At 38.0% G+C, this 17127-nt stretch overlaps 1 protein-coding gene across 1 annotated transcript; it reads left to right on the forward strand.

Annotated features, from left to right (window-relative positions):
• Window positions 1-15334, forward strand: LOC139134498 (tyrosyl-DNA phosphodiesterase 2-like). The gene is given in 6 exon segments (XM_070701358.1): window positions 1-90; window positions 801-1028; window positions 1390-1609; window positions 13445-13517; window positions 13520-13614; window positions 14222-15334. Coding segments are annotated over 5 exon segments (816 nt in total). The 5' UTR covers window positions 1-90; window positions 801-888; the 3' UTR covers window positions 14510-15334.
• Window positions 15335-17127: the final 1793 nt, after the last annotated feature.

Below are 17127 nucleotides of genomic sequence, written 5' to 3' on the forward strand. Positions count from 1 at the left end.
ATTTCTGTTTCCGGTTAAAATTCGAGCGTAAGCTGATTAATGTTCGACGGATATCCAAGGAAACCTTTGCCAGAGCCAAACTTTCATCAAGTAGGTTTTACTGCCACTACGTCACGTAATATTTGGACTGGAAACAGTCGCTTGTGTTTCTATAGGTACACAGCAAAAGCCCGTGGCATAGAAAAGGGACCCCACTGTCAGCTTGCTGTTCACATAGATGCTTGTAGGCTTTGCTTGATCGATCAACTGCTCGCTCTATCGATCTACTCGTTGCTCCGTTCTCTACCGCAACTATTGAATTAATTAGATAAATAGTCAACATAATAAACTTAATTAGCTGTAGGTCATTAATATCACATTTTATTTATATGGCACGACATCATATTACACATATGTTAAATAGCTAGGATGATGACGTTATGGCGAAACCTAATGTATCATATTTAAATATATTTATATGCGTGGGGCATCGGATAGGCTCTGGGTCAAATACTTCAATTTTGCATCGCCGTTAAGCGGTGCCGCGAGATAAGCAATTATCAGAAATAGTGAGATTAGCACTCGCGGCCAACGGTAACGTTTAAACCAAGCATGCAATCACCGAATCGGCAAGAGAAGCCCAAATGAAAATGAGATCGTCGATAAGCTGAGAGCAGAGCTGTGTAAATCGATAGAACAATACATGTATGTATTGATAGCTTAATTTATAAAAAAAATAGAAAAACAAAAGAAAACCAATAAAGGTGTAGTGCCAAAGTTCATTTGCATATTTATATTCGCTCTTTTGTTTGTTTGTTCAGATAGCCTCCGACAAGTAGACTGTTACTGTTGGAAGGATTCGCCAAGTACACTTAAGTGCGCCACACTTCAGAGTGGCTCTGTTAGAAAATGGATGACTTAACGCGAAAATTGAGACACCAGCGTCTGACGGATCACAGTTTGATGAAATTACTCACCTGGAACATTGATGGCTTGGATGAAAGGAATATCAGAGAGAGAAACAGAGGCGTCCATGCTACCATCAAACGGTATCTATGCACTGTCTCTAAAGTCTTACGTTCCAGAAACACCTCTATGTGGACACACAAGTACTCTTAAAATATATGTCATAACAGTATCATATGGACGCTTTTTCATTTTTCATTTTTAAAAAATATACCTACACTAAGTATAATAATTGAAAAATGACGATGGCATTTTGTTTTTAATAGTCTCTTTTGACTCTAAGCAGTACCACAGCGATAAGACCAGTGCATGAGACTGTCTACTTATATCATTCTGCACCTGAGCTCTTTAGACCACGTGCAAAGTTGAGAACAGCTTGCAATGAACAAGTGCTCCAGCCTCCAACTTCAAGACTCATATATTGGCTTGAATTGCGTTTCGTAGGTTTTCTCCAGACGTCGTCTTTCTGCAGGAGGTTGTCCCAGAAACGTTTTCCTACATCAAAGAGATGTGTTCACCAGACTATATTGCTATTAAAGGACTCGAAGGAGATTCTGAATATTTCACCATGGTTTTACTCAAGCAGAGCAGACTTAAACTGATCGATCAATGCATAGTGACATATCTCACCAGTGAAATGGACAGAAACCTGCTGGTTGTGCAAGTAAGAAATATATCACCATCTCGTCACAGTAGTAGCTTTTAATCTTTATATGTACTGGAGATAAACGTCCAAGTAGCTTTTTAGATACTTTCAATCGAAAAAGTGCACCGAACCATCAACAGTGACATGGGTTCAACGGCTTTTATAGAAGGTGAAATACTATACTCATTGAATATTATGCTAAAGTCAAACATTTCTATCAGTTTTCACCATGGGTGTTTCATCAGACAGATAATTTAACCTTTGTATTTGTGACCCCTTACATCGGTTCGGTTGTGTTCGTTGATGTTATCAGGCGTTGCTTTGTGTATTTTTAGTCTGAGGCTGCGTTCACAAAAAAAGGTGAGGGGGCTGGAGGAATTCAGGGGGGATTCGAACATTTTGGGGGTAGTACAGGGGGAGTAAAGTGCCTTGCTAAAGGGCACAACACCGAGCTAGAGTCTCGAATTCACCATTCTCTGACATTATATCCGTTACTCTGGATCTACCGGGACTTAAACCGGGTCTCGAACTCACCATCCTCTGATAGTGAGTCCGAGGTCCAAGGTGCCTCCCCGTGCTTGGTAGGTAATTCAATGAAAAATGAATAACATTTTAATGTCATCCAATTGTTCTCATTTTAGTAATAATAAAAAAGTCTAGAACATTTTGTCACATTTCATTACTTTTATCTCGCAAAAATCTAAACATATATGATTTGTCGTTCAAAACAAACTTGGGCCTTGCAGTAACGGGCAGAAGCTGTAACTGTCGATGATTTTTGCAATATATCTATGCAATATATCAACTACAATTTCTTGCTGTCTCCCTACAACATGCTGAAACACACAGTATTCAGTTTGTTGACAAAGCGCATGCTTGGTACAGATGTTTATATACCAGAGTTGTAACTTAGTGCAAAGACACTGTAGGATCATGTCGATTAAAGATCCATTAGCCGTAACTTTGGTCATTTTTCTAAATTTTGTTTGTTCTATGCATCATCTGCAGTTTCTGGTTTGAATCCCTGAACCATGGAGAAATTCCTAATATTTAGCTCCTAAATTACCCTATATGAGTATAATCTGCATTGTTATTGTTCAAATTTTGTATTCAGGTCCGGACTAGAATACATTTATCCACAATAACAATGGTCATTTCACGTAAACAGGCTGCGTTGGCAAGCAGGACACAGGGCATTGGTCATGATGATCGGATTATAGTAAAATTCTGTAGTTGATACATTGAAACACAGTAGTGAAAAAATAGTCAAAAGTTACAGCCAATGTTCCTTTAATTTCTAAGTTGCATATTATTGAATTTTTGTAATTAGGGTAATATGTCTAGAAATACTGACGCAAATTTGATAAAACTTGGTAAAGATCTTTAGCACACAGTCATATAATAGTGTACAAAGACCTTTAGCAGTATCATGTTAATTATCTGCTAACTTGGATATTTAATGAACTCTACTAATTAGTTTGATATGTTCAGAAATATTGCATCAAATTTGATGAAACTTGGTACAGATATTCATCTTGTATAAGTGTAATGACGTGCAAAGATATGTTGCAGTATCATGTCAATTAGCTGCTGATTTGCATATATAATGCAGTTTCGTAATAAGGCTAATATGTCAAGAAATACTTCATAAAATTTCATGAAACTTGGTACAAACGTTGAGCTCACATTTCTTTGTCATGTCAATTAATTTTTAATTTGCATATTTAATGAACTTTTCGCTAGTTGGAGTAATATGTCCAGAATACTGCATCAAATTTGATCAAACTTGGTACAGATGTTGATTCAAAGTTTTGTATTAGAATGCAACGATATTTAGTGATATTGTTTAAATTAATTGCTAATTTGCATACGTACTGAATTTTTGTTTTTAGGGTGAATGTCCAAAAGCACTGCATCACATTTTATGAAATGTGGTACAGGTTATCATCTGTAATTAGGGTGCCAGCCCAGATTGGCTTTTCATTCTACGACCATGGTATGGACCAACACCATTGTTTTCTGTAGTTAAGCCTGGCCTCCAAACAGGGAAAGAATGTTTGTAATTAGAGATCTATATCCTGAATGGCTGCACTAAATCTGATGAAACTTGCCGCAGATGTTTATCATACAAAGATTTAACAGTTAAGAAAGGCATTTAGCGGTATCAATAGCTAATTACAGTTAGTCTCTTCTGTACCGAACGCAGGGGCATTTTAGTATATATCTGGCCTTCTGATATTTTTATGTAAAGAGCCATCACTGAGACACGCCTGACTAGTTTCTTGCAGACTTGTTGAATTTTGACAGTTCAGGAGCCAATGCATGACATACCTAACTTAGAAAAAGGACATAATCCCACGCCATTGATACAAATGTCTACTTGTTCACAATCCAATTAAATGTTGGAATCAGTCAAAGACAGGGCTTCGATACCCTCATTTCTCATTTCATGTGCATCATATCGACTTCATTTCAGTGACTTCCACTGACAAATTCCCAATTACAAGCAGGGGCTATGTCTATAGACACTAAATATATCCATTCCATCTCGGTAATAAACGTGGATGTCAGCGATTACACACTTTTATGAGTGATTGAAAACAGTGACAGAAAGTTACCAACCTCTGAAGGCAGCCATATTAGCAAAGAGAACTATGTCACTTCTCTAACTCGCGAGGCCCCTTATAATGACGTCACAATTCATAATATACTGTACATTACAAAAAGAATGCAAGATGCTGTTAATCACAAAGAAAAACAGATTACACACATTTTATCAACAATCTTTGTCACATGTTAAAGTAACGAAGTCAACGAAGTTCATCTTAGGCAAAGTGAATTTGAAATAATAATAAGTAATCATCTCCGTGATTTAGATGTTCATCAACGGAAAATAAACAGATTTTTAAGAAATACTGTTATTTATTTTATTATAGTACATTCTGGGAGTTTATGTGGTGTAAAAATGTCTGTATGTGATATATCTGTCTGTCTGTCTGTCTGTCTGTCTGTATGGATGTCTGTCCGTCCATATCAAAACCTTGCGAACCGCTGCACGTGTTGAGCTGAGTTTTGGTGTAGTGATGCCATATATGATGAAGATGTGTCGTTGTTCAACTGAACCTGTCAGTCACATAAATGTGCGAATGAGGTAGACAAACGGTGAAAATGGTCAGAACTCGAGAACACAGGAAACACTCGTTCGGTCACTGCCACACTTGGTTTGTAGGTACCTTAGGGCATACTCATTTAGTCTAATTAATTTGATGCCAATATTGACTGTTTCCTACTTTTAGTGAATTTTTGCACGATTTTTTGGTCATTTTTAGTGGGCTATTGTCATAGCGATGTCTGTCTGTCTGTCCGTGTGTGTGTGTGAGTGTGTCTGTCTGTCTGTCTGTCTGTTTACACGATAACTCAAAAACGCCTGAACGGATTCAAGTCAGATTCGGTACACAGGTACCATATGCTACTTGCAAGAACTGATTAGATTTTGGTTAGTGTGGCTTGCATATTAATGAAGTTATGCAATATCGTTTTTTTTTCCGTACAATGGTTTCCCTATGGAGACGGTAATGACAGTGTCGACATATATCAAGAAATACTGCACAAAATTTCAAGAAACTTTTCACAGATGACAATCTAAGAACATTATGATGATACTGTAAGTGTCATGTCAATTATCTTCTCATTTGCATATTTAATGAACTTTTGTTATTAGTGCCATAACTGTGAAATTCCTGCACCAAACTTGATGATACTTGCAACAAATATTGATCTGATATATATCTAATTATACTTAGAAGCGTTAGGCAGTGGAGAGTTAATAAATAGCTCATTTGCATATTTTATGAAGGTTTGTAATTAGTCATATAACTCTGATATAACTTCACCAAATGTGATGAAATCTGCTGCAGATACTGATCCGACTGATATCTAACTGTAGTGCAAAGCATTTAGTAGTGTAAAATTAATTAAGGGTTCATTTGCATATTTAATGAACTTTGTAATTAGGTATATAACTCTGAAATTACGGCACCCAAGTCAGTGAAATTGGGTACAGGTATTGTTTTGATAAATATCTAATTGTACTGAGAAGCATTTGGCAGTGTCAAGTTAACAATAGGTCATTTGCATATTTTATGAAGTTTAGTAATTAGTGATATAACTCCAAAATAACTGCACAAAATGTGATGAAATCTGCTGCAGATACTGATCCGACAGATATCTTATTATGGTGTGGGGCATTTAGTTGTGTGAAGTTAATTAAGGGTTCATTTGCATATTTAATGAACTTTGTAATTAGTGATATTACTCCGAAATTACAGCGTTAAATTTGATGAAACTTGCTACAGATGTTGATCTGATAAATATCCAATTGTACTGAGAAGCACTGAGCAGTGTCAAGTTAGTAATTAGCTCATTTGCATATTTCATGAAGTCATATAATTAGTCATATAACTCCGAAATAACTGTATCAAATGTGATGAAAACTGCTGCACATACTGATACGACAGATATCTAACTGTGTTGTAAAGCATTTAGTAGTGTAAAGTTAATTAAGGTTTCATTTGCATATTTAATAAACTTTGTAATTAGGTATATAACTCTGAAATTTCGGCACCAAAATTTTGTGAAACGTGCTACAGATATTGATTTGATAAATATTTAATTGTGCTATGAATCATTGAACAGTGTCAAGTTAATTTAGGGTTTATTTGCATATTTAATGAACTTTGTAATTAGTGACATTACTCTAAAATCACAGCATTAAATTAAATAAAACGTGCTACAAATGTTGATCTGATGGATATCTAATTGTCCCATAAAGCATTGAGCAGTGTCAAGTTAATTAACAGCTCATTTGCATATTAAATAAAGTTTTGTAATTAGTGATTAAACTCTGAGAGTACTGTGCGAAGTTTAAAAAAACCTGCTACATATAGTGATAACATATATCTCATTGTTCTGTGAAGCGTACTACTATTAATGAACCTGGTGTAAAACACGTGAGCATATTCAGTTCATATCTGGTTATGTAACAAATCTTGCTCTCTGAAATCAATGGTGTGATTGCTTTTAAACTTGGTTTGAAGGTTCCTAGGGATGACCAAAATAGGATTAATTGAAAATGAGGTGGAATTTGTATATTATATTTTTGGGGCAATTTTTACCATTTTTGATCAAAAATCTATTTTACTTGAACTAATAAATGCATTACTTTTAAATTATGTGTGTCCAGATTTCTTGTGGTGACCTGAAGAAGATATGGTGAAATTATGGTGAAATTTTCATATTATTAATTTTTGGAGATTTTTTTGGGGGGCTGGGGTTAAAAAACAATCGCCTTTGAAACCTGTCTTCCTATCACTTTAATTTGATGCGCAGGTTCCTAGGGGTGTCCAAGGAGTCATTTGTTGAAATTTACATAGTTGTATTTTTAGAGCAATTTTGGAAATCTGAAACCATTCATCCCATTGCCTTTTAATTTGGTACACAGGTGAAATATACTAGATCATTCATCCAAATTTAAGTAGTGCATATGTGAATGGTTTTGTTATCAGAAGAATTTGATGGCACTGCCTCAGGCTGCTGTGTTATTTATAGGAATGATGCAATTCTCGAAGCTTTATGAGGAAAATGGGATTTTAAGTGAATTTGACATACGTTGTGTGTAACTCATAACTCTGGTCTGTATGATAGCTTATGTGTTATTTATAGCAATTATGCAATCTGTGTAAACAGTGCAATGAAAGTTGGACTTAATTCTTGATCTTGATAAGCATGGCATGTTTACTCTAGTTCACATAATTGAGCAAGCTGATATTATAGGTTGATCTGTTGGTAGCTACCATTTGCCCTACAAGTATGACAAGTGTTGGGAGGTTATATATATAGGTAACTGTACGGGTTCGAGTGGGTTTAGAATTCTAAATCTCACGGCTTAGAATTGTAAACACAGGAGAACCTGTACAATTACCTACTTATACCACGAAAGAAAGAGGAAATTTGAAAAATATCATGACCCAGTTGTGCGATGCTATCAGAATGATCAATTTGCATTGCGCCTTAAAACACCTGGTGTCGTTAGGGATTGAGATTCTGACACAATAGATAGTTTATACAGCTTTCTCATTCGCTAACAAACTGACTGCACTGATCCAGGTGCATATCAATTTGCCACGTGGTATGATGCATGTGCATGTCACTGTGCATCGGCCACGCCACCAGTATGGACGCATACTTGTATATCTCCGACACAATGTAATCAAGCGAAATGGAACGGTTTTGCTCGCAGTCTGATAACGCTTTACCACTGGATGACAGAGAAGCAAACATGAAAGTGAAAGATTTCCTGCTGCCGTGAACAGTGCACAATTGACTGAATACAAGGATCTCGCGTACTTCAAAATACAGGCAAGTCCACCGGATCAGGCGTGTCAGTGTCGGATGCATGGGGACGTACCCGAAGCGAGAAACTTAAAACAACTCCAGGTAAAAGCATCGAAATATTCATTTGTGGATGTGTGGAATATCTGGGTATCATACCGGCCATTCGGGGAGGTTTCAATTATTTTCTTACATTTTCCCAGTGTGACCATTATCGTTATTGTTTCTTCCGTCGTGTTTTTGAAAGGCCAATGTAATGTGACATGATAACATTTGAAACGTTCGATGCAATCGGTCTATCCCGCCCGCTGAGTGTTGTCCTTTGAACGGAGTTTCAAGTAAGGGATTCCATTACTTTCCGCTCAAATGTCATTCCTTTTCGTCGGCAATATTTTTCAATTATTGATTATTTTTATTAAATTCAGGTTGCTGCAGCAACTTCTTTGTATGAATAAGGGCTTCGATGAACAACTATTTAAAGAATGCACTGGTCATCGTCCTGATGAAGAATTTCGCACGTACACTGCGTATCAGCAATTTCCTGCAGAAAACCGTGTCTAACGCTTTACAATCCCCACAACCTGTGACAAAAGTTGATGTAAAAGTTGAAGAGTACCATTCTCCGTGCTGCTCGTCAGATACCACTACGTTTAATAACCTGGTACACAAGTTCATCAGGCCATATTTTCATTCAAAATCAACACGGTGATAAGTTGTCATTGAAATGTAATTTCGCTAGTTCATTAAAAGTTGCCATGTGTACAATCTGCCAGATGTTTGATTTTCGTTTGATGTAGATAAGTAAACCTTTACGCGTACATTGATATGGAAAGTAGTAAACCTTACGTCTGTATTCATACGATAATGAGGTCTATTCATTAAACTCTAAGGATTCTCAGAAAGTAGATTAGTGAAATCACAGTCCCTCTGTGGTGAAATCATTTAAGAAGTTCTACGGTAGATACGGAGATGTTGTATCAAAATATGACCTGTCTGTTTCTCAAATGATGAGTGACAGCATACCAAATTTTGACTCACAAAAGTAATTTGGTGAATTCACCAAATAACAATGAATTTGTCGCTTTGGGTCAATCTTGACGGGTGCGGCTAGCTGGCAGGGTACGCTTACCCATTCCGGACACCTGGTACCACCACTATTTCGTGGTTCAAGATGGCCCCATTGCCTTTGTCATCATCTATATGTTCTTTGGACCTGGTAAATTTCACAGTTTACCTAGACTCGGTTCAAGTCTGTGATTTGTGAATGTTTGAGTGGAGTGAACGCAATGATTTGTATTTTGCTTTCATGTGAAACGCGCGCGTGAGTGGACGCGATGAGTGGAGTGAACGCTGTACAGCGGAGTTTCACCCGGAATTAGGTGAATCCGGCAGAAACTAACTCACTACTGCGCAGACTCAAACGTGACGCATTCAATCGCTGGGAAAACCTGGCGTGAGCTGCCAAATTCCGGATAGGTTTGTACGAAATAGGAGAGACACAAGAGAAACTATTATAAATGATTTTATTTTTTTAAAATTCACCGACTTGAACCAAGTCTACAGTTTACCTTGAATGATAACGATTATTGGACCTGATTTGATGTCTATTCCATATCAATGAACCGTAATTGTTTACTTATTTGCATAAGAACAATTGGTGTTGCGATAATAAACGTACGGTGAGAACTGTATGTCACATGACCATGAGTGGTATAACATGTAAAAATGTCTGCAGGTAATGTGTGTATGTAAATTCTGTATGTAATGTCTGCCTGTCTGTCTGTCTGCCCGAAGCAATAACTTGAGAACCGCTGCACGTGGTAAGCTGATTTTTGGCCCAGTGATGCCATGTGTGGTTTAGATGTGCCATTCATCAAATGAACATGTGAGCATTGTAAATATACAAATGAGACAGAAAAATACTGAATATGGTCAAAAATCAAGAACTCAGGAACTACCCATCTGGTCATTGTCATACTTGGGCTTTAGATACCTTACGGCATGCACATTTAGTTGTATTGATTTTATGCTAATATTGGCTGTTTTCTATTTTTAATGAGTTATTTTCTCTATTTTTGCCATTTTTGTCAAAAATCTCTTGTTCCCTGAAACCGATGGTCCGATTGCTTAACATTTGTTATGCAGGTTCCTAGGGATGACCAAGATATGATTAATTGGAATTATGGTGAAATTTGCATTTTTCTATTTTGGACAAATTTTTGACATTTTTGGTCAAAAAGTCTCTTTTGGAACGGCGTATATTACTTTAAAATTAAATATGCAGGCCCTTATGAGGTGAAGCATTTCATATCTGATTAGGTATAAGATTGATTTGCTGTGAAAGTTCTCAGTAACCATTCTGTCGGAATGCAATATCATGTGTATACTAGTATTGAGTATTTCAGTGAAATGGGAGCACAGTGTCATTGACACTATTTTTCTTTCCGGGACAGTCCCTGCTTTCTTCTGTGACTCAATCTGATTAAATCAGATGTAGAGTACGGCGACGTCTTAACTTACGCGGTATTCTCTTGCTGTCGCGTAGTGAGAGGCGACAGCACGAGAATACCGCGTATTAAGATGCGTTCACAAAAATGGTTAGGGGGCTTGAGGAATTCAGAGGGTGATTCGAAAATTATGAGGGTAGTGGAGGGGGGACTTGAAAAATTTTTGGTTCCCTTTTACGTTTTATATTTTCCAATTCCAAGTTTTTGAAGGTAATTCAATGAAAAAGAATACCATTTTTGTGTCATCCAATTGTTGTAATGTTTGTAATACTTTAATAAAATCTAGAACCTTTTTGTCACATTTCGTGACTTTTATCTTGAAAAAATCTAAACATGTATGATTTGTCGTTAAAAAAACCAAACTAACCTAGTAACAAGGCAGCAACTGCAACTGTTGATGATTTTTGCAATATTTCTGTGCAATATATCATCTACAGTTTCTTGCTGTTTCCCTCAGCATGCTCAAACACAATATTCACTTTGTCGACAAAGCCTGTAAATATAAATATGTACAAGTTGATACTTTAATTAGAGTCCAGACTGACGGTCAGTTGTCAGTGATACAAATGCATGGCACACATACACAGACTGTGTGAGCAAGCTGAATACTGGACAGTTCAATATGCTGTAGGGAGTAGAACAAGATCACTGTTATATAAATTGAACAAAAATATTGTCAAAATTATCAAAGTTAATACAGCTACTCACTACGGGTAGTGTCACTAACAGGTACTGACCTGCTACAGCAATGTCACTGTCACTGCATACCTGAGCAGTGACGGACTCTGATGTACATGGTAGTTGAAGAAGAGTTTGGGTCAAATAACACTCATGATCGTGAAACATACTTGTACACAAGATCAGGCCAGAGAGCAACACCTGGAAGACCAGGAGACTAATTAAGTGCATAAGTTATCAGGGATTTTTGAATTCTAGCATATGAGAATAATCAAATATTAAAGAACAAGATAGGGTCACCATGCTTGATTTTCTAAATTTTACATTCTCATCATACAATCTACAAAAGTAACACTTTGAATAGTAAAGAATATATGTGACTAAATTCAATTATTTTTAAACCGAATTTGCCATTATTACACCCAAAATTTCAGAGATTAAAACATTTATTTGATGGAATATTTTCACCTTCCAATATTGTCAATTTTGAGCATCTAATTCATATATGTTTTGTACTTTTGAAACAAATTTTTGGTAGGTCACTGTGCTCAGTTTTTTACAATCGGACAATTAGCCAGAATTCACGATTTGCCTACTCTCTCATGATCGTCATTTTGTGTGCTCTTTAGCAGGTGCCATTGACCTGGCCAGACTTGGATTAACTCAAGTTGACTTAGACTGATAAATCCAAAAAGTTCACTGATGCGTTTAAATTAATCAATTTAAGAACTTGCCTTAGGAATATGACTCTCAAAACTGCTAATAATTAGAGGTTATTACCCAATATCGCCTGTTCCTGTGTCGTATCAGCATGAGTGTCATTTGTGCTGCGTAAGACACGAGACGAAGTCGAGTGTCTGGCGCAGCACAAATGACACGAATGCTGATACGACACAAGGAACAGGCGATATTGGGTAATAACCGATTTATCATATACCCATGCCCAAAATTTTAGGGAACTTTTACTAATAGAACGAAAAACCTTTAATTTTGAGGCTTTACTTTATTACGCCTTGCGCATAAATATCAGAATGTTTATGTGAACAGGCTTCATTCATAAAGTATACGACAAAGATGTCAACATCACGCGCGACATCGCTGCAAGTCGTCCATATCTCAATGAAACCCAAGAAGAAAGACACCGGGATACAAAAATCGTCATACAGAAGGAACATTTTAAGGTGCAATATGCTATTACAACTGTAACCGATCAAAAACTGCTCAGCTTTAAATCTATCCTGATTTCGAGCGTCGTACGGCACGGAGCTCGCGCGGAGAGGGGACGCCATTTTGTTAGTTTACCTTTAGAGTTGCCACGTCAACAGTCGTCGCGCGCGCGACATCGCTGTCACGCCACGCGCTCACTACCTGTTCGGTGAAGACCGTGCACAGTATTGGCGCCGTGCGAACGGCAGAATGTTTGCTAGAACTTGACCAAAAAAATACCATGGTAAAACATTTCAGGACTCGACGTGATATTCCCGTATTTTGCAACCAGAAACACCCGTGTTCCTCGAAGCCCTTCAAGTTTTTACGTCGGCGACATCGTTTCGCGGGGGGCGGGGGGGGGGGAGCGGCAGCCATTTTGTTGTTTACGTTGTTTACCAACAAACTGCTAATGTAGTTCGGGAAAACTCTAAAACTGATGACGTTCATCGTGCATATCTCGACGTTTACCGTGAAATATCACGGCTGATATTTTACGTTGAACGTCACTAGGATGTAGCAATATGGGCATGGGTATATGATAACAGGTATTGTTGAACATCTGCGAGCGGGACGGCGCGATACGTATTTATTTTTTTCTGCGCGCACATCCTTCACTGATAAATGGGCTTGTGATAGTTGAAGGGACTTGAAAAATTTTGATGATGTAGAGGTGGGATTTGAATTTTTTTTAGGGTATTGAGGGGGGGATCTGAAAAAAAATAAGATTTTAATCGCGATTCCTCCAGCCCCCCCCCCCCATCGTTATTTGTGAACGCAGCCTACGTAAACACATCGCCGTACTCTACAGCTGATTTTAATCAGATTGTTCTGTGACTCTGCTTTTGATGTATCATCAGAGACACGCAGTGGAATCGACAGACTCGCTTATTTTATAAATCGTAACTTTGGCACCGTGTTTATCATATGTTTGCCCGTTTCTTGTAAGTGTAACCAAATTGACACTTTTGTAGAGTATAGATTTTATCAGGGATCATAATAGCTGGCTTACAATAATTCCGTCCAAAACACGTGACTGATTACGATCTCGAACTTTGCTATTTTGTTGCAGGCCAGATTCTCACACGTTGATCTAGTGCTAATGACCTCGCACTTGGAAAGCATGAAAGCGCACAGTCGTGAGAGAAACGACAGTTGAAGGAAGTGATCAAGCAGATGTTCGATGCAAAGCCAAGCAGCGCAGTTATTTTTGGCGGAGATACGAATTTGAGAGATTGGGAGGTAAACCAATTTCAGACTGATAGCATAAGCTCGGGACATTATTTAGAAATACAAATCTTATTATTTTGCAGCTCTTAGAACAGTAGAGACAGACCAACTGCATGACTCATGGCCCCGCCTGAAATTACACACCATGGTTGTTTCTTCCCAGTGACCTGAATGATCTGAACGGCAGTTTTGTGTGTTACTGTATATACACCATTTGCCACTATGGTATTGCACCAGTGAAACCCATCGCATAATAGCCCATCATTTCCAGTGCATTTTTTAGGCAACGATAGAAATGTTTAATGTCTTATAACCAATGCATTTGGGAAAAAGAACTTTGAGATAATTGCAAAGATGTAACAAATGGCCTCTACTCTTGAAATACATCTCATCGATATCCAGAAGCATATGGTGACATTTTATTATTGATATCACGTCGCTAGTAGCACCTATTACAGCACATGGACTGTAGCTCAGAGGCAAAGAGCTAAGTTATTTTGATTTCACAAAATCGAGATATTTGATTCTAGAATGCTTTTCCAAATGCCATTTTAAGCAAGAAAGCCATATAAGAGCAGCAGAAAGCTCAAATTAATTTTAACATATTTGTTTAATTCAGGTCGATGAGATCGGCGGACTACCTGAAGGCATCCACGATGTCTGGCAAATGTGCGGAAGCCCACCGGATGCTGAGTACACGTGGGATGTCAAACTCAATGACAACTTGGATTGGAGCTTTGGTAACAGACCAAGGTGCCGCTTTGATAGGATCTTCCTTCGTCAGGGCCGTGACCGACAAATCTTGTCGACAAAAACATTTCAATTTGTTGGCATGGAAAGGCTGCCGTCGTGTCGGCGTTTCCCGAGTGACCACTGGGGTATACTGTGCGAATTTCTGGTACAATAACGCCATATATAGTGTGTCCAGGAACGACAAATTAATTTTGAAGTTTAAGAGCCGTTTATCATGCTTTCGTTGATTCCGGATGTGTTAAACATCACCATGCTCAAAGCAGACAATTGTGACTGAAAAAAATTGAATTATGTTACCGTCATATATAGCTAGGTGCGAAAAGGTTATGACGTGGAGCTCTTGTAATATATAGGACTTCCAGTTTTATTCAGCATATATGATGGTGTGGTAGACATCAGTCAGTAATTTTTCTCCTATTAACTAATTAAACGAAATTTCAAAATTGGATTTGTAATTTTGTTCGCAAGATGCTTCGACAAGTTTAGCAAGATGGGTAAATAGCCTGAGTACCCCGACAGTCGAGGTTTATGCAAATACTATTATACAAAGGCACGTAAGCTTCAGTTAAAAAGTGGGGTTTTTTGCATGACTTTCATCTCGGCATGACGAGCGCCCTCAATCAAATTTCATAATATTTCAATTCCTAAACCAGTTGCATGGCTTCATTCTAATTCGGCGGCCAAAGTGTTCGTGGCTCTTTTTCTATTTCCTTCCGCGAGTATTCGTCAAATTCATTAACGGATTTCAGATGAACACCTGTGATCAGAACAAAATATGTAACAGTGACACAAAGGATTTAAAGCAGACCTCAAGAAAAACAGTGAAGCAACTATTTAGGGGAGTTGACAAAGAAACACAAAATCCTATCGGAAAGGTTGCAGAACACTTCTGAACTGTTTAATGAACATATATGTGAACCATTGTATCTATTGTCATTGAATATGTCATCTATTAAAATGCGATAATTATTACACTGCATTGCAATTCATCAGTACTACTATTTTCAAAAAATGAAGTGTTTTTTCTTCGGTTTTTATGTTTCTGGCATAGTGCCGTCTCTACAGCCCGTACACGATAAACTATAAAACAATTCCTGATAGCCCATTGCTATCCGGCTTTCTTTGAGAGGAAATTGATTAGATTGATATCATTATAAAACAGAATACGTACATAATACACTGTGCGTAAACATTCAATGTTTGAATTAACTAATGCGACAACCAGAGACTTTAAACTATGGTCAGAAAGGAGAAATAGTATTATGTTACAATGCCTCCATATAAAGGCGGCAGCTTCTGGTTTTGCTTAAGCAAACTATATCTGCAAGGCAAAGTTTATCGAAAGCATCACAGCATTTCCTTTTATATGGAAGCCTTCCTGGTAGCAAAACTGTCTTTATAATACACCGCGGGACAAATAACTCCTTTTTTTCATATCTGACCAGGAATTATTTTTCAAATCCTCCTTCCCATGAAATGATTTGTACGATAAAATGAAGCCCGCCTTTGCTAATAATTACATTGGAGGCACTATACTGTAGCACTCTGCTACTTTAACATCTATTTACAAACCTATGACAAAAGGTACCTCCCAGTTTGGGACTTTGTTTTAGTCTGACTCGGTGGGTTTCGTATACCCTGTACTTATTTAATGAACAGCGGACGTAAAAAGAATGTGAAACGCCAGTTCAGGCCGAAGATGTTTCCTCAACAGTGATAAAACCGGGATTTTTCTTGTTACCAACTTTTCTTTAAAAGAATCGATGTAAATATATAGTTAGTTACCGACACGACCTATGTCATCCAAACTGAATGTCCTTCTGATGTGCGTCACAGACATTTTCTGGGGACAGGAGCACAATGTCCTTCTGATGTGCGTCACAGACATTTTCAGGGGACAAAAGCACAATGTCCTTCTGATGTGCGTCACAGACATTTTCAGGGGACAGGAGCACAATGTCCTTCTGATGTGCGTCACAGACATTTTCAGGGGACAAAAGCACAATGTCCTTCTGATGTGCGTCACAGACATTTTCAGGGGACAGGAGCACAATGTCCTTCTGATGTGCGTCACAGACATTTTCAGGGGACAGGAGCACAATGTCCTTCTGATGTGCGTCACAGACATTTTCAGGGGACAGGAGCACAATGTCCTTCTGATGTGCGTCACAGACATTTTCAGGGGACAGGAGCACAGTGTCCTTCAGATGTGCGTCACAAACATTTTCAGGGGACAGGAGCACAATGTCCTTCAGATGTGCGTCACAGACATTTTCAGGGGACAGGAGCACAATGTCCTTCTGATGTGCGTCACAGACATTTTCAGGGGACAGGAGCACAATGTCCTTCTGATGTGCGTCACAGACATTTTCAGGGGACAGGAACACAATGTCCTTCTGATGTGCGTCACAGACATTTTCAGGGGACAGGAACACAATGTCCTTCTGATGTGCGTCACAGACATTTGAGGGGACAGGAGCAGAAAAGTTTGAAAGTACTTGGTTACTACTTTTTGTAGGTTTATCTTTGAGTAATCACGGAAACATTTCCGAAATGAAGAGAAAAATCTTTTATGAGTTGGTGTTGATTTCTACCTCCATTAATATAGAGGTGTACATAGCACGCATGCATGTTCATAAAGGTACGCCACGATAAAGTTTAACGACGTAGCTAAGTCTTATCTAGGAAACACCTGACATCAGCATTGTTTGACTGAGCACGTGTAGATTTCAAACTCCCACTTGATACCCTTTTACTGTCAAACGGCCAGAT

This window comes from Ptychodera flava, chromosome 6, assembly GCF_041260155.1.
Source record: "Ptychodera flava strain L36383 chromosome 6, AS_Pfla_20210202, whole genome shotgun sequence".
NCBI classification, from domain to species: Eukaryota; Metazoa; Hemichordata; class Enteropneusta; family Ptychoderidae; genus Ptychodera; species Ptychodera flava.